General features: G+C 37.8%; 4 protein-coding genes and 1 pseudogene across 4 annotated transcripts; 3 read left to right on the forward strand and 2 right to left on the reverse strand.

The window, feature by feature from the left end:
• The first annotated feature begins 3,672 nt into the window (after nucleotides 1-3,672).
• Nucleotides 3,673-4,113, forward strand: LOC107627886 (putative protein FAR1-RELATED SEQUENCE 10). Its single transcript, XM_016330699.1, has one exon. The coding sequence runs from the start codon at nucleotides 3,673-3,675 to the stop codon at nucleotides 4,111-4,113; it is 441 nt and encodes a 146-aa protein (XP_016186185.1).
• Nucleotides 4,114-4,143: 30 nt separating this feature from the next.
• Nucleotides 4,144-4,614, forward strand: LOC148575367 (protein FAR-RED IMPAIRED RESPONSE 1-like). Its single transcript, XM_088506195.1, has one exon. It carries the CDS (start codon nucleotides 4,144-4,146, stop codon nucleotides 4,612-4,614), a length of 471 nt encoding a protein of 156 aa, XP_088362321.1.
• A 12-nt stretch (nucleotides 4,615-4,626) lies between these two features.
• LOC107627888 (protein FAR1-RELATED SEQUENCE 5-like) lies at nucleotides 4,627-6,094 on the forward strand (annotated as a pseudogene).
• Nucleotides 6,095-8,501: 2,407 nt separating this feature from the next.
• Nucleotides 8,502-9,162, reverse strand: LOC148575368 (uncharacterized). Its single transcript, XM_088506196.1, has 2 exons — nucleotides 9,048-9,162; nucleotides 8,502-8,932 (listed from the first exon to the last, which is right to left on the reverse strand). Exons 1-2 carry the CDS (start codon nucleotides 9,160-9,162, stop codon nucleotides 8,502-8,504), a joined length of 546 nt encoding a protein of 181 aa, XP_088362322.1.
• Nucleotides 9,163-9,913: 751 nt separating this feature from the next.
• Nucleotides 9,914-10,288, reverse strand: LOC107627889 (uncharacterized). Its single transcript, XM_016330702.1, has one exon. It carries the CDS (start codon nucleotides 10,286-10,288, stop codon nucleotides 9,914-9,916), a length of 375 nt encoding a protein of 124 aa, XP_016186188.1.
• Nucleotides 10,289-18,103: the final 7,815 nt, after the last annotated feature.

Genomic DNA, 18,103 nt, shown 5'->3' on the forward strand with positions numbered 1-18,103 from the left:
GATTTTATAAACAACTACATAAATATTTATAAAATTATATATTATAAAAATTAATTTGAAATTTAATGTAAAATTTATTGTTTTAATATTTAGTTTCAACTTACTTTAAATTTTATATTATTTTTAATTATTTTATTTAATAAATTATACAAATAATAGTAATTAATTAGTCTTTCTTTAAAATAATACGATTTTTTTATAATACCAACCTTATTTCAAATATTATATTTAATATAAATTTTAATTTTAAATTAATTTAATTACTATAAATATCTGAAATGATACCCAAAAAATAACCTACAATGATAAAATAGAAAAATGATATTAATAGAAAGGGTCATATTATTATCGTTCCCTAATTATAATAATGAGATTCATTCGTTATTTTTTTGTATATTTTAAATTATTTTATAGTAATTAATTAATGTGAGGGAAGAATTATTTTTTCTACTATGATCTATATAAAAAATTAAAAAAATTATTAATAATAAGTAGTAAATATATTTTACGTAAATCTGATAAATTTTTTAATAATAAATGGAAATTTTCATTTAATAAAATATATTTTATGTTAAATTTTAATATCAATATAGTCTAAATAAGAGTAAATTATTAAAATGGTATCCAAAAATTCGCTACTCCAAAAAATATTACAAATAAGTTTTAGAAAGATTTAAAAATACGACAAAAATAAAATTAGATATTAATTATATATTCTAAAAAATGACTTTAGATATCAAATTTTGATATAAATTTTTACAAACATTACTAGAAAAATAAAATATTTTTATTCTTAACATTATAATTTTTTGTCAAGTAAATTTAAAAAAAAAATTATTGTGAATGATCTCATTTGTTTGCTTGAAAAATAAAAAGAAAAATCTAAAGATCAAATTTTGCTTCGATTTTTTGTGTACCTTCTAAATATTTATTCAAATGTTGCCACAAAAATTTAGATATAATAGATAAGCCGTTTACTAAATATAAAATTTATTTTGTTACTTATAAAAATTATAATATTTATTAGTTCTTTTTGTCGTATTTTCAAATCATTTCACAAACTATTTTAATTTGTTGATACTTTTTTCAAAAAATTTTTTGTCTGCGACTCAATCTTTCAGATACCAAATTAATAGTTAACCCGTTTAAATAATTATATTGTTTCACTCCTCTCTCCCTCTATTCTTTAATCTTTGGTAGAAAATTAAATAAAATTATTATAAATATTTTTCTATTCAATTAAAAAGAATACTAGACTACTAGTATAATTTAATATTTTTTATTAATAATTAATTAATAATATTTAAAAATATGTACTAAAAATACATTATTAAATTGTTAAACTAAAAAAATTAAATTAATAACTAAAAATATTAATAAAAAATTGTAAGTTCTATTCGCATTGAGTTTTTTTTTTTTAACTAACAAAGAAATGCCATGACACTATTCCCTTTTATCGTGAAAGTATTGTTAGTCACAAATAATGATTAAAAAGTACTTTGATTGACGCATTTATTTGTGAATAAATAATCATTTTTTATTTGTAGTTATTGTTTTGAATTTGAGGGTTGTAATTGGGTTTGTTTACGGGTTGGACATGACAAACAAAAAAGAGGTTGACCATGATGATAAAAGCAATTTAAAAATTTAACATTTTTTAACGGATCAATTTAAAATTTAATGATTGAATATTTTTACTAAATAATACTAATTTTTTTATGGATATAATGTTCATTTAATTTTTTACAGTCAATTTTATTAGTTTTCAAATTTTTTATAGTAAAAAATAATTAATTATTTTTTATTTATTGCACAATTTTATTTTCATGTGTGATGCCAAAATTAAATTTTGGAAGTTGGAACACTCCATACCAAATAAAGTACGTACTTACCCAAAGTTTTAAGCATTTTTTGGGGAACAAAATTGGATACTTGATATTAGATAACTTGCAACTTAAGTTAATTAACTAAGAAAGGTGTTGTATTCTACTTATGGTTTATTAGTCAGCAATTATCCAAGATTCCAAGGTACGGTAGACTAATGCACTTGTTAAAGATAAACTTTGAAAAATCCTAAAACCAAAAAGGGGCCAATGATGCATAGTCTCATTTATTCTTGTTATATATATATATATATATATATATATATATATATAATCTTAAATTCTTAATCAGCCGTTTTATATGGGAATGATTTTATAAGTTCTATCGTATATTCAATAATATATTAATATTATTGAAAAGCCGTGTAGTATTTGCTTTGTTTTAATTAATGAAAAATAATTGATGACTTATATTCATTTAATGACTTATTTATATATTCTCTCGATTTTTTTTGGGTGATTTGCCACGTTATTTTATATCGTCACAATATCATCATTCTCACTTTTTTCAAAAAAAAAAAAAATGCTATTCAGTTATCAATTATAACCTTAATTTCTAATAATGTTGTAAATTATCCTACTATCCTCGTTATTTTTTTCCATCAATTAAGAGTTAAATATGATTAGTTTTAAATTTTACTTATAACTGGGTTAAAACATGCGTAATATCCAAAAAAATAGTATTATAAATTTTTGTACATAATTTTTTAAAGGTAACTGAAATAATAATAGAAAATTTTTTGATTTTGTAGTACGTTAAAAAACAATATATATAACTCTTAAAACAAAAATATTATATCATAATAAATTCTATAATATAAAATATAATGCTAGTAGTATAATAAAAACCAACTATGTCAATCTATGCTTTATATAATGAAGTAGGGCGGCTATACATAGCGCACTGAAACGCCATTTTTTTGTTTGGTGCACCAGTCAGTCGAAGGAGGCAAGAATAAAAATACATATTTTTTGTAGGTTTTTTTCGCAATTTCGTATAAGTTAGAGGGATCACTTTTAGAATTTTTAAAATGAATACATTTAACTTAATGGTCAGAATTAGTTGGACACTCAGCATTTGGTTAACAACTATTACTGCCGCTAAGTGCCTCCTCCAGCCCAAGTTCTCTTCCTCCCCTTCCCCTCCGTCGCAATCGCACCGTCCATTCCATTAACTCCACCGCCGCTAACTCCTTCTTCTCCCGACTCAGCTTAACTCCTTCTCCTAACCACTCACCGACGGTGGCTTGGGCAGCGTCTTGTTCCAGCAACTCATCCGACGAGATTCGGAGATTTTGAACCACGAAACGCTATTTTTCTTTGGGATTGAGAAAGTGTTCAGTGTTAACGATTCTATTTTTCTCACCTCTGACGACAACGGAGTCTGATCTGCATTGTCGGTTGTCTTCGGCAGTTGATGGCTTCGCCGTCTCCATCAATGGAAAGAAGGTACCCGTTGTATTATCACCCTTCACTTGATTTACAAATATCTCCCTTTGTTTCGTCATAGGTCTACAATTTTCTTGGAAGGACATCCCCCAATTTTGCGTGTTTCGCTAAATTACCGCATTGTTGCTGTTTGGCACAGGGTTGCTGGGATGAAGATACCACTGGGGGCGTGCATGTCGCCGAGGAAGCAGAAATGTGCGACGAAGCAGACCACGGAGTTGGATCGTTTGAGGGCGAAGGCTTTGCAAGGATGGAGTCGGACGAGTACGACTTATAGGAAGATGAAACAGAACACGACCATCATGAAGAGGCCGATGTCGACAATGGGGATGCGGTTGAAATGGAAGACAATTTGGACGGCGTCGGAGGAATGTCTGACAATTATGCGGATGATGACTTGTACGCTGTTGATTCCGGCGAATCGATAGGTTGGATTGAATTTTTGAACTTGAGCGAGGAGGATGTTCTCTGCTTTAATTTCGCAGATGTTGACATTGCATTTGAGTTCTACCAGCAATATGCAAAGCACCATGGCTTCGGCGCGAGACGTTCCAGAAGCGAAAAACGTGGCGAAGTAAGGATACAGCAGGAGTTCGTGTGCCACCAACAAGGGTACCGATCCCCAAAATTCTACTCGATGCCTAACCAGCAAAAGAGGCCGAGGGCCGAGACATGGTGTGGATGCCCTGCAAGGATGCTACTCCGCATGGACGATGAATCAGGACGTTGGCACGTTGCGTACTTTTCAGACATGCATAACCACCACGTTCTTGAGTTGTGATTTTCTTCCATGCTCCCAGGCCATCGGAGGATGAGCGAAGCAGACATCGAGCAGATGAACGACATGCGCAAAGGGGGCATTGGCGTCTCGCGAATCCACGATTTTATGGCGAGCCTAGCCGGCGGATATCATAATGTCCCGTACGCAACAAGGGACATGCACAATGTAAATGGGAAGCAACGAAGGGAGGGTGGCCTAGATGCGGAATCGTGCCTAAGGTATCTTCAAGAGTGCAAGGCAAATGATCCAGCACTGTACTACAAGGAAGTTGTTGATGGTGAGGGCGTGTTGCAACATTTGTTTTGGTGTGACGGCACCAGCCAAATTGATTACCAGGTGTTTGGAGACGTGGTTGCATTTGATGCAACGTACAAGAAAAACGTTTACCTTTCACCTCTTGTAGTATTCTCCGGTGTGAATCACCATAACCAAACGGTTGTCTTTGCCGCTGCACTGGTGGCAGACGAGAAAGAAGAGACCTATGTCTGGCTGCTTAAATAGTTGCAAACTTCAATGAAAGGGAAGGCTCCCATGTCCATAATAACCGACGGTGACAGGCAAATGAAGTCTGCGATCGAGCAAGTTTTTCCAGAGGCTCACCATCGAATCTGTGCTTGGCATCTACTCCGAAATACCACGAGCAACATCGAAAAGCCTAAATTCACCAGGATGTTTAGGGATTGCATGCTTGGCGACTACGAGGTCCGAACATTCCAGAGAAAGTGGTTTGAGATGGTTGAGAAATTTGGCATCGCCGATAAAAGATGGGTACAAGACATGTACGAGAGAAGGCACAGTTGGGCCACAACACACATACGGGGAAAGTTCTTTGCCGGATTTCGAACAACATCAAGGTGCGAGGCCTTGCACACTGTGATATCACGGTATGTTAAGTCTCGATATAGTTACACTGAGTTTTTACGTCATTTCCATCGATGCTTGATGTTCGTGCGTGCAAAGAAAGTGGAGGCTGATTTCGAGTGTACAAAGGGTGACCCTGTTATGACCACCAACCTGAAACAGTTGGAGCGGAGTGCAGAACTACACTCAGACAATTTTCTATTTTTTTTGTTCCCATTCTTGACAGGGCCTGTGCAATGAGGGTGGTTGATTATGAAGACAACAGTTTCTATTTTATCCACACCGTCTCTCGATACGGCACTTCGGGAAAGGATTGGCGTGTTGTTGCAACGTCTGATATGAGGGCGGTCCGATGCACGTGCATGAGAATGGAATGTTTCGGGGTCCCCTACGAACATATAATTGCGGTGCTTGTTCTTAACAATGTTCATGAAATCCCAAGGTCTCTGATATTGTCGAGATGGACCAATGATGCAAAACTTGTGGCGGTGCAGTCGATGGGCGTGATTTGGGATTCTGTACAACTGACGCAACACTAGTGCCTGATGGATTGGTACTGGAAAGTGTGCAAGATTGCATGTCACAGCACTGAAAAGTTCTAGTTTGCAAGAGACATTGCCATGCTGATGCTGAAGCACTTCGAGAACGAAGATGCAGGGGACACCAGTTTTCCACCCGAGGGGCCACCTACTGAGGGTGGCAGAGCCCCGGCGCAGAATCCACCCAGGCGCAATACAAAGGGTAACGGTGCTCACGGTGAAAAGAAACCCCAGCGATGTCGTTTGTGCCGGGTGGTGGGACACAACAAGACGACGTGTCCAGACCGCCGCACAATGGAGTCATCCAGCGCAGTTGCAGATGACATGGATTCGATGGACACTGACATGGTGGGTTAGTCGCTTTATAGATGATCTAGTTAAGATTTCTGCCCTGTTAAATGGTTCTAATCATTTGTTTTTTACCTTGGTGTCAGCTCTATGATAACCTATCCGGCGATCTGTATGCGACCGCAAAGATTCCTTTATTCCAATGCTCTGATAGTGACATGCAGGCTGGGTTTGTTAACAGCGACTTCGCTGAGACCAACACATCCGGGCCAGTCATGTCTCTCGCTGATTGAGCAAAGGGGGCCTACAGTCGTCACCACCGTGTGTTGCAACGGTAGGTTGGTCGAACCCTTTCACATTCTTCAGTAGGCTGTAGCCGCACACCGAATATTGTCTTCATTTCATCTTGGTACAGAACCGTCTGAATTACAAAGTTGATTTTGTTAAACTACATATACCTGAGGATGTCTATATGCCGTCAAAGTTAAAACAAGTTTTTGCTATGTTGGCCTTCGTTGGTATGTGGCTGTGCTCTATAATTAGCTGATTTTAATCGTGTATTTTCAGTAAAACCATAGAGAGGAAGCGACGACTGATTCCAGAAGTGGAGGTGTGAAGTGGTGTCGTGCGAAGAGCTGCAAATCCACTGTCAAACCTGATGTATTATGTATCGCTCGTTGTTGACCCTTTTGTTGAACCGGACATGGTAGTTAGGGGGCATCTTTATAGAGATTCTATGTTTAGTGGATATTTTGTATGTATGGTAAGTGGATATTTTGTATGTAACGTTTAGTGGATATTCAGATGCACGTCTCCTAAAAAAGCTCCCTTCGTCTGCCTCTTTGTAGTAGACATTCGGAACTGGTTACGTCTTGCAGTAGCCTGTGTACTCGTTGGAAAATGCATGTGGTTCAATCGCGGTTTTGAAATGCTTTGTAATGGATCATGGCTTCTGGATGTAATTTAAAACACCCGCTTAAAACACCGGATGTGTGAATTGAATGCACTAAATGAAGTACGGTAACAACTTTGAATCAATAAATAACTACTACTAATTATCATTTTTAGGAGATTAATAAATCATTGTGAAGTTTCAAAATTCAAAATTACAAAAATTAGGTAAAGTGAAGCGAATTATATTCAAACTTCACAGCTTAAAATTACATTCAAACTTCACAGCCATTGGCACTAATTGACATACCTTTCTAATATTGGGAGATCACTCTATTTGCAATGCTACGTGCACATTAACACCAGAAAATATTATCGTGTTTATCATCTAAAGCATAAGTTAATGAGGGCAAGGTATGCCTAAAAATAAAATATAGATTAAAGATACAAATATATGGACATGCAGCTTGCAGCATTGTACTTGACAAACGGAGGCAAGAAAATAACATGGACCGAGTTACTTGGATGGGGTGGGGGGTGGTGGTTGGGGGGTTTAGGATACAGGAGTTCTCAATATATATGCAACCGGTAGTCTTGCGGCGCCAGCCGCTCAAAGACACACACATAGCCGTGTCTTAGTTGGCATGTAGTTGCTAAGGCAGACCAGCCTACTCCAAAACATCCGTTCGTCCTCTCGGCATAGTGCGTATACTGAACGGTCTACGCGCCCCTCTCGTTGGTAATCAAAATTGGGCTATCCTCGTAGACTCCCGGCAGAGGTGGGACATTTGGCTGGAAGCGATGACATATTTTTTAGGGTGAGAGCAATGAAATCATTGACTAGAACAATATCACCAGAAATAGTTGCCTTTAAAAATAATTGTCGGCACACTTACGAGAAAACGGCATGTCAGGGGGTGTACGATTGGCTTGACAAAAAATGGATTGGTTGATCTGAACCCATCGGCTATGTGCATTGACCTGGGGAAATTATAGGAAATACATCTTTCAAATTAGATTGCTTGGATGAACAAAGAATACGAAGCCATTGATCGAAACAAAATTCAAATTAGTTCTCTCTCATGTTATAATAAAACATTTAGTGCAATTACATAATAAAAACTCCTTAACATATGAAAGAAAATTTTGTTCTTTAAAGGACAAGTATTCAATCTCTCAACCGGTTATATTATACGAATACAATCTCGTGGTTCAATTGGAGCATATCCGCATGTTCATTATTCAACGTTTGTACAGATTTTATACACCATCGTAAATTATCATTGCTCATACAAAAATTATCTCGTACCCATTTTTTACCTGACCCCTTTCGGTCACTCCCTATTGCCTATCCAAGTTACTAGTTTTGTATAAATTCAGGATTAGTACCCAGCCCCAGAAAAAAACCTTCCGATGATGTAAAAGGTTGATTGACTAAATAGTCTTCCGTCCATTCAAACGTCACTTCAATAGTGCAAGGTCCAGATCATATCCAATCAAGAAGAAAGGATTATTTGGACTAAGTTATAGCCAAGATACGCATTAATTGCGTCGTCTGTGTACTCCACATAATTATGATAAATTAATTGATCAAACAGACAGTTTTTTAACAAAAAAAATTACAAAATAAAATAAAATACACCATCAGTACGCATAGCAATTAGCAAGGGTTTAATGAAGGGGTTAATGAAGGATCGTAACAAACCGGCAATTGCTAGCCACTGTATTGACGGATTACATCATAGTCTGACCGACAATGCACGCACGGAGCATGATCAGCACCTCCATCATCGGGGTTTAGAAAACTACTTAAACATAAACAGTCCCCAAGAACTTCCGCACCTCGTATTCGGCCAGGCATTGCACACACGACACACTGGACAAATCGCTCGCATCATCCATGGTTTCGCGGGTACGGCAACTACCGAAACGGCATGACATGAGCTCCTCTGGGTCTGCCGGGGGTATCTCCAACCACGGGCCCGCAAACACCTGCGTGAAGACCTCTCTGCACCTTTTGACAACACCGAACTCACGGACCACACCAAAAAATTCGAATCCAAGGCGGATCTCATCCTCGTCCTTGTCACCAAGCGACAGTAGCAGCATCAAAGAGATGTAGCAGGCCTCCACATCGCCCAACTCTGCTGCCTTGGCCAGGGTCTGTATACCACCTCTGCGGTGGCCAAACAAGAATAAATGAGCCATCCCCATCCGGAGCAGAGCGGCCGGATTCCACGCTGTGGCGCATCAAAGCAGAAATGTCATTGCAGGCCGCCCAGCATAGTCCAGGAAGCAAGCAATCGGCAACACCAATCCCAAGGCATGCCTGTACACGGCGTCAGAATTGCATACAGCTGCAAATAACCTGCAACTCGCCTTCATGTTGAACAGATCTTGAATCGAATTCGATGTAACCATCGGGGCAATACTCGACCATATTTCGTGAGGAAGAAGATTCAGCGGACATTCGTGCTGAACGGATACGTCCACTCTCTTTATGCCCTTCTGGGAACTTCTGGCTATTTGCAAGGACTTCGTGGAGGGATTATTGGAGATTATAAAGAGGATGCACGAATTTGTAAATGACCTTGTGGCATTTTACTTTTTAATATACTGCCATTGGGGGGAGGGGAAGGGGGGTTGTGGTACAGTACCGCATACGTTTTCCTAGATGTTTTCTTCGTTTACCGATGCGTCTAGATGGTATAATAATTATATTGATTAAAAAAGTATTTATCGTATTTAACTGGGAACACATATTTAACTAGGAACGACATAGTATCGTTTTTATTATATCCTAATATTATATGAAATTATAGGAAATAAGCATCTTTCAAATTAGATTGCTTGGATAAACAGTATTCTGTCCATTCAAACGTCACTGTAATAGTGCAAAGTTCAGATCATATCCCACTCAAGAAGAAAGCATTATTTGGACTAAGTTATAGGCTTATAGCCAAGATACGCATTAACTGCGTTGTCTGTGCCATCCACATAATTAATGATAATTTAATTGATCAAACTGACAATTTTTTAACAAATAAAATAAAATGAATTACACCATCAGTACGCATAGCAAGGGCTTAACGAAAGGGTTTATTGAAGGATCATAACAAACCGGCATTTGCTAGCCATCGTATTGGAGGATTACATAAAGAGAAACCCACAACAGTACAGTTGGGGTAGGATTGACAAGAGTGGTACATAGTCACGGTCGTTCAGATGCGTGCAAACATTTTTTTCAAGAGCACCGTGGTATCTTTGCAAACGTCTGTCAAGAAATTGGTGTAGCTCTCGAGCTGCCCAGAAATACGGAAAACCTCCATCATTTGAACACCTCTTTGTACGTCTTCCTCGTCTTCGTGATAAAAAATTAGCAACATGGAACACAGGTAACCTGCTTCGACGCTGCCCTCCGTTGAGGCCTTAGCAAGCAGTTCCATCCCTTTGTCACGGTGGCCAAATCGGAGATACTCCGCGAACCCATGTCGGACTATAGCATCCATATTTCCTACTTCCACGCAGCGATCAAGGAATATCCTTTCAGGCCCGTCGAAGTGAAGTAAAAAGTGCGCTAACAATTTATACGACATCGTCGCATGCTTGTATATAGCGTCTGAACTCGCTGCACCGAGGAACACCCTACACGTTGCCTGCATGTTGAACAGATCCTCAATCGAATTCGATGCAACTATCGTGGCAATACTCGACCATATTTCACGAGGAAGAAGATTCAGCGGGCATTTGTGTTGAACAGATATGTCCACTTTCTTAATGTCCTTCTAGGAACTTCCGGCCATTTGTAAGGACTTCGTGGAGGGATTATTGGAGATTATAAAGTGGATAGACGAGTTTGTAACTGAGCTTGTGGCATTTTGCTTTTTAATATACTGCCATTGGGGGGAGGGAGTTGGGGGGTTGTGGTTCAGTACCGCATACGTTTTCCTAGACGTTTTTGTTTACCAATACGTTCAGATGGTATAATAATTATATTGATTAAAAAAGTATTTATCGTATTTAACTGGATGCCCATTTCCTAGGTGGGGCTAATATTCTCAAGAATGAAGTAATTTAAAGGAGCTTTAATAGTGGTGAATAAGACAAATGTTATTAATTTTTTCTTTGCTGGTGCAAGTACACCCCTATTCTTGAACCTAGAGTCCCTACACCCCTACTCTTGAACATAGGGTCCGCGTGCAAGTAAACCTCGACTGCTGTTGCACTATTCTAGTTGATTTACTTATTTACTCTTCCATTTCTTAGCCTCCAGGTGAGACAAAAACCCATAAACTGTATTCCACCATCAAGCCTAACCACCTCTCCCTCTGCAAGGTGTACCAGATTTTCTCTAACAGTCGGATGGCAATGCGAATAGAAGGTGGGTGGTATGTCGTCTTTAGAGGGAGGATACCTGGAATATACCCCAACTGCGAGTCGGCATCAGCTCAGGTAGATGGCTTTCCACGGAACCTGCTTCTTCGTTACCGGAGTTACCAAGAGGCCGTGAACGCTTGGAACGACTACTTCCAGGTGACTGCATCGCCTGTTATGGAGCTGGGCAGCGAGCTCCCGCCGGCGTCGAAGTTCAATCGACTTGTTCACGATGGACGGCACGATTCGACGGTGACGACGAATACGCCTGTTCCGGGCCTCGGCAGCGAGCTCCCGCCGGCGTCTGAGTTCAATCGATTCCTTCATGGCGGACGGCACGATATAATGGTGACGGTGACGACGACTCCCGCAGCGGTACCAGGTGCATATGGTAAGCAAAAAATGTGTTCTTGCGACGCCCCCACGTCTAGTCACTTGCGTCGGTATCAATATATTGCTAACAAAGTTACATCACTTGCAGCCAGCCAATTGATTGAGGACATACAATAGGTCGTTGCGTCGATTGAGTACCGTGTATCCCAGATAGAGAGAGAGAGAGAGATAGGAACTCAAGACTTAACTGGGAGAAATCATACTACAGCTGGCCAACATTTTGCTGGACATGTAAAGTCCCAGGTCTTAGGGGTCAGTGCAACAATGGGATGGAGACACCGTAAACCGACCCCTCCCCTCCCCTCCCCGACAATGTATGTTTAGGTCTAGTATTGTACTGTTTAGGCCCAACACTAATATTGAATTGTTCTGGTCTGTTTGTTTTTTTTTTATATTCGGCATGGCCTATTTGCCAATGAAGTTATGAAATAGTGCTTCTATCGAAGGTTATGCGTGTGAGCGTTTAAAATATGGTGATATGCATCGGTTCGAATATGTCATTTGTCAGACCCACGAAAGCGGCAAATTACAAAGCCACCAAACTCAACCACCCGAATCATTAGCAATGAAATACATTCAACTTTGGTTACAACGAAGCTTCATTTGAACGTAAACAGACTAAAGAAATGCAACACCTCGAACTCGGCAAGGTAGTGGATGCACGACACACTCGACAAATCGTTGGCGGCACCCATGGTCCCGCGGGTCGGGCAGACGCTTGACCGGCAGACGACGGGCTTCCCTGGATCCGACAGGTTCACCCCAATCAGCGGATTTGCGAACAACTGCCCGAAGAGTTCTCTACACGTTTCGATTTTTCCAGCAGCAGTACGTTGGCATACAATTCAACCCCCTGCCAGCGTCCGCCTCGTTCCCAACACCTGGCGTAAGTAGCAGCATCGCACACATGTAGCGGGCTTGGACATCGCCCACTTCAGCGGCCGCAAGCAGGGTGTCGATCCCACCGACGTATCGCCCCATCTAGAAGAATTCTCTCATCCCTATACGGAATATAGCGACCGGATTTCATGCGCGCGTGCTTCTATAAAGGAACCCATCCTCAGGACGGTCCTCGTCGTCATAACCGAACGCGACGGGTAGCTCCGCCATGGAGGCCACCTTGTACACCGCAGATGAACGGGCTGCATCCAAAAACACCTTGCAGGTCGCCTGCATGTTAAACAGATTCTGGATCGAGGCCGACGTAACCCTTGCTGCAATTCTCTCCCATATTTTGCAATGCAGAAGAGTCAGCGGACAGCCGCGTGGGGCACCCCTTTCCCTTTCCTTCTCCCATATCCGGCATTCTTTTCCCTTCTGCCTTTGTTGGAGGTTGCACCCAATTTCATCCTATTTAATTTAAATTTGTTGGACGCGGGGGGGGGGGGGGGGAGGTTACAGGAGGACCGTCGTTAGTATGGAACACCAGATGCGATAAAGGAATGCTGGGGAGGGAACTTATATACTGCAAAACGCCTTACCAGATAAGTTAGGTACCGTGCCACATACGCCTTCATTTACGCCCACTGTAACCGATGCTTCGTTTGTGGGTTTGGCACGGGAATCAAAGAGATCGTAAACGTAATTTTTAAAGCTGAGCATTGAAAAATAATTTTAAAAACAAATTTAAAACTATATTAATGCGAAATGTTAACTTAAGCCAATATGTAATTAAATTGTTATCTCTTCTTTTTTTTTCTTCCATCGAACTAGTTTAAATATAAATCGTTTATTTTCCCAAAAAAATGAAGTACATGAATTACTCATTTTCTACGAAAAAAAGTATTCGAAGCAGCTTCCCAATTTACACTGTATATGTATACGTGCCCGTTAAATGACTAACCCTATCCATCCTAACGCTTCTTTCCCATTTATTGTCTGCCGTAACTCCTTCTCTCACCTCTCTGTCTATCCTTATCCCCCTCCTTATTTCTGCCATCCTCCACTGCTCTCTCCACTGTATACTTCTGAGAAAATGTCGAAGGAGTCCGTCACCGACCACACCGTTAGTCCCGACGACCTCACGGAACAGCCGATCCCTTCTCTGATCGACATCGTCCGTACAGATGAAAAGTCCGCGTATTTTGACCTCGTTGAGGCCAAACTTGTCAGGAGGGAGGAGATCTGGGAGGCTAGACTTGTAAAGATCTCAGATGAAATCTTCAAGGTCAGGGTCGACCGGTCGAGTGGTTAAAGTTAATGGTCAAGTTGAGGGAAAAGGAGGATCAACTGGAGGAAAAGGAGAAGACACGGCTCCGGGAGGAAAAGTTGCTGCACAGGGCGCAGCAACAGTCTGAAGCGACCGTTCGCCGAATGTATGACAAAGCAAACAAAATGATGGTGGAAAGCTCAAAGTGGCGTGACCTGGCACAAAGGGTCGTCGATGTTTTGGAGGTCAAGCACAAATCTTTGTCCCGTCGGGCAGGCGTTCAACCGGAGCAGAGTGAACACAGTGACGGAGGTATTTGACCTGGTGCACATGTGTGATATCTTTATGTTGTGTTAGTTTCTGTTGAGGCCTGAAGCCCTGAATGATCTATTTGGTTTGTTTGTTAGGTCGCCCTTTTGATCTTATGAAATGCTAATTAAAACTCAGTAGCGATTATTATATCTACTTTCATCGGTTCGTTCTCTGCTTATCGTGAATTGTTTGAAATTACTCATAACTCAGTCCCTCTGCTTATAAATCAGCCAAAATAAAACAAGTCGTTTGAGCAATTTAAACAAAATTAGGGAATTATCTTGCGCTGTTAGCATTTAACGTTTTCAAATCATGTTCCCAGAATATTTCGACAACCATTTACGGGTGCGTTATCAAAGACCTGTTTATCGAGTTATCCTTGCAAATCAGTTTTACACTACCGGAAGAAACATTCAGAATTATTTTTATTTACCGTATCGTAATGTTATGCCAAATTCCGTTATAAAGGAACAAATTCCTTTATAAAGGATAAACATGTTTCCAATTAAAATGCTTGGATCAACAAAAAATACGAAGGAACTGATTTAAACAAGTTTCAAAGTACCTCTCTCTGAAGTTATAATAAACCAATTAGTGAAATCAAATAATAAAATCTCCTTAAAAAACCTCATCAAAGTCTGCTCATTAAAGGACAGGTATTGAACCTCAACCAACTATATTGTACGAATACAACCCGTGTTCAATTGGAAAATATATGCATCAACGTTTCTATAATTTTATGCACCAGTATCATTTTTTTAGTGCACATGTGACAAAACCTTACATTAATCAGCTAAGTTTGTTTTGCATAGTATTTTAATTATTATATCATACAGAAAATTAATATTGCTGTTAAACGGTTCAACAACTTATTATACATGCAATAACTATTTTGGTGTTCCTCTTCCTTGTTCAGCCATGTGAGGATTTTTTTCGTACAGTAAAAAGGACCATACTAAACCATTTATCTAGTTTTAACAACATTTTTAATAGTCCAACACTTGAGCCCAGCATTGGTTTCAGAAAAAATATGCATCTCCAGAAAAAAATATACTTTAGAGGCCCATCAGGATTGACCCAAGTTCAACCAATTGTGTTCCAACCTAACCCGCCCGACCCGTAACACCATCGGTCTCTCCTTCGTCATCCTGTCGCCCACCATCCCACGCCGCTTTGATCCTTTCTTGTTGGTTGTCTCCGGCAAAACCATACATCTAGCCGAAACATCACTCATTGTTATTCGACGGTGATCGAATCCAGCTCCGGCGAGGTCACTATGCAGATCTTCATCCTCCGAACCAACGAGTCATGGCAGATGCCGCACTTCGGAGAGCAGGCAGCTTTGCAGTGTGATTTCGCGGGAGAAAGCTTCCTGCAACTCCATTGACGGTCAGTGACGGATACGTAGACATCGAAGCTTATCTTGTATGCGTCAAAGGACGTCCACGACACTTTTCCTTCCTTCCCAGCCCACCTCCAGCATCTCTGATTTAGCGTTAAACAGAATCACTAACTGCTATTAATTTAGTTCTTAAAATATGATAAACTAATTCTACATAAACCCAAATAATTTTTTAATGTAACAAAAATAACCAGCTACAAAATGAATTTTGCAAACTAACCCCTCTGACACATGATGCCCACTAACCAATCATAGGAGGGAAGAGAAAGAGTAATCTCTACCATTGAATTGTAAAAACAGAGAGATCCGACGGCCAACATCAAATAGCGCACCGATCAGCCGAACATAAGTGTTATGTGCACTGGTGTGCCAAAGAATTTCGGCACACCAAATCCGTACCCATTGAAGTATTTGTTTTAGTTTTAGTATAGTAGTATTCTTGATAACGCATAAAGTGATGAGTATGGCTGTGGAAGCAAAGTTGTGGTTTTTTTTTTTTTGTTAACCTTTTTTTTTTTAAAGAAAGATACTGATATGAACATAAAGAGACGCAAAATTAAAGAATATTTATGTTATTAATTCACTTATTCTTATTAAATTTGTATAGATTATTTTGTAGATATTAGAAATTGATTATTATCTTTTTATGTTGATTTTAATATGAAAATATTTAGTAATAAAAAAATATTAAATAAAAACTATTAAAATTTATTATTTTTTATTTTATTTAATACACATTATAATAGATAAATATTAAATAAGATAAATTTGGATCGATTGTTTTTTTTTTTCTAATATTACCAATTTTAATATTTAAGAGTTTTTAAGGTTGGTAATGTTAGAAAATAAAAAATATCTAAATTTATTTTGTTTAATATTTATTAATTTTGACAACAATTAATAAATATTAAATAAAATAAATTTTGACTTTTTTTTACTAATTTTTTTTAAAAAAATAACTATTTGTACTCATAAATTTTGCGAATACGGACAAAATACTTATCAAACAAAAAAACTAATGTTGTACTATGAAATATGGGTTTCATGTGATAAAAGTACCAAAACCTTGATAAAATTTTTAAATTATTTCTGTTAGAAAATTATTTGATTTCCTAACTTATTTGTGGGCAATACATATATTAATTATAATTACAAATTATGCTATTTCAAATTAAATGACTTATATAATGGTGATCTCATTTATTGTTATAAATGCTAAATTGAATAAGTTATTATTACTTTTGATTTGGAATTAAATGAGAATAAAACCGGATATTATCTTTTGTTCTTTAGATAATTATCTTTTGGATTTTAGATATATTATTTTTTGGGATTTAGATACTATTTTATTTGGGTTTAAGGGTTTAATGGGTGCCATGCTCAAATATAAATAGACCTTCAGGGTTTCGGTCCCCAATATACCAAAGCCGCCTTTGTTGCTCTTTCCCCATCAAAAGAGTTACAGTACAGCCTCCTAGGAATACAGAAGGCTTTGGTTGAGGAAGATCGAAAGAACCACAAGATCCAAATTCTTCCGATCGTATGATTCATGTTTATGAATTCAGGTACGCTTCCGCATTCGAGTATGATATGATATATTTTTGATGATTCAATATGGATGATCTGGGTTATTAAAATTAATTTATTCCAACAAGTGGTATCAGAGCCATCCATAATTTAATCATCGAAAATATTCGATTTTTATTAGATCAATATATATACAAATGCACGGTTTACATTACATATAAAATCACTAAAGGCTTCGTGAAATTGTTTTCATGATGTGCGTCGTCTGTCATATATGTATTAATTAGTATGTTTATTGATGCACATCATGAATTTTCTATATATGAGTAAAGACGTGTTAATCGGTATATATGTTGATAGACATATATCATTATTTGGTTATACATTGAGACATGTATATATTTACATTGAGGCACGTATATGTTTTGTGAGGCAATTTTTCAGCTCGGCAGAATTTTTATTTTTTTAAGTAATAAATTTATTTATTTTAAAATATTAATAGAGTTTTGCTAAATTCTGATTGTTCAAAAAAAAAAAATTTTAAATTATGTGTGCCATTAATTTAGTGTAAAGTGAATTGATTATCCGTTTAGGATATAAGGATTAATATGTATATGTCACTTATGCGAATATTAATTAATCCAAAAGGAGATTTATATTTGGCCAAGTTATGTGTACATATTAATAATAATAAAAAAAAAAAATTAATTGTTACATAAGGAAACTAGTAACAATTTGAATTATTGTACCCACTAATTTTATAAAGATTTGGTTTTAAAATAAATTGATTGAACATTATGCTGCCAAAGTAGCCTCTTTTGTGAAAATTGATTTATTTAAAACATTAGGAATATGGTGACATGTAATTCATGCGAATATTGGTCGGCCCAAAGGAAGGCCTATATTTGGCCGAATTACATACACATATTAATGGTAAATAAATATTTGGGTAACTGATTAAGAATAAAGTAATACTTATTATTTATGCGAACAATAATCGGCCCAAAGGAAGTTTATTGTTTGGCCAAATAATAAGCATTGCACACTTCTGTTTATTTTCTATTAATTATGCGGTCAATAATCGGCCCAAAGGAAGGTTATTGTTTGGCCAATTAATAGAAAATATATGCGGTAATAAATAGGTTGCGAAGTTTAAGTTTTCATGTGCGCATTAAGTCGGTCCAAAGAAAGGCTTAATGTGTGACAGGAATTTTGACAATATTTGATTACTGCAATGAGAGTATCACTTACAGT

This window comes from Arachis ipaensis, chromosome B2 (genome assembly GCF_059453495.1).
Source record: "Arachis ipaensis isolate K30076 ecotype BB chromosome B2, ASM5945349v1, whole genome shotgun sequence".
Taxonomy (NCBI): Eukaryota; Viridiplantae; Streptophyta; class Magnoliopsida; order Fabales; family Fabaceae; genus Arachis; species Arachis ipaensis.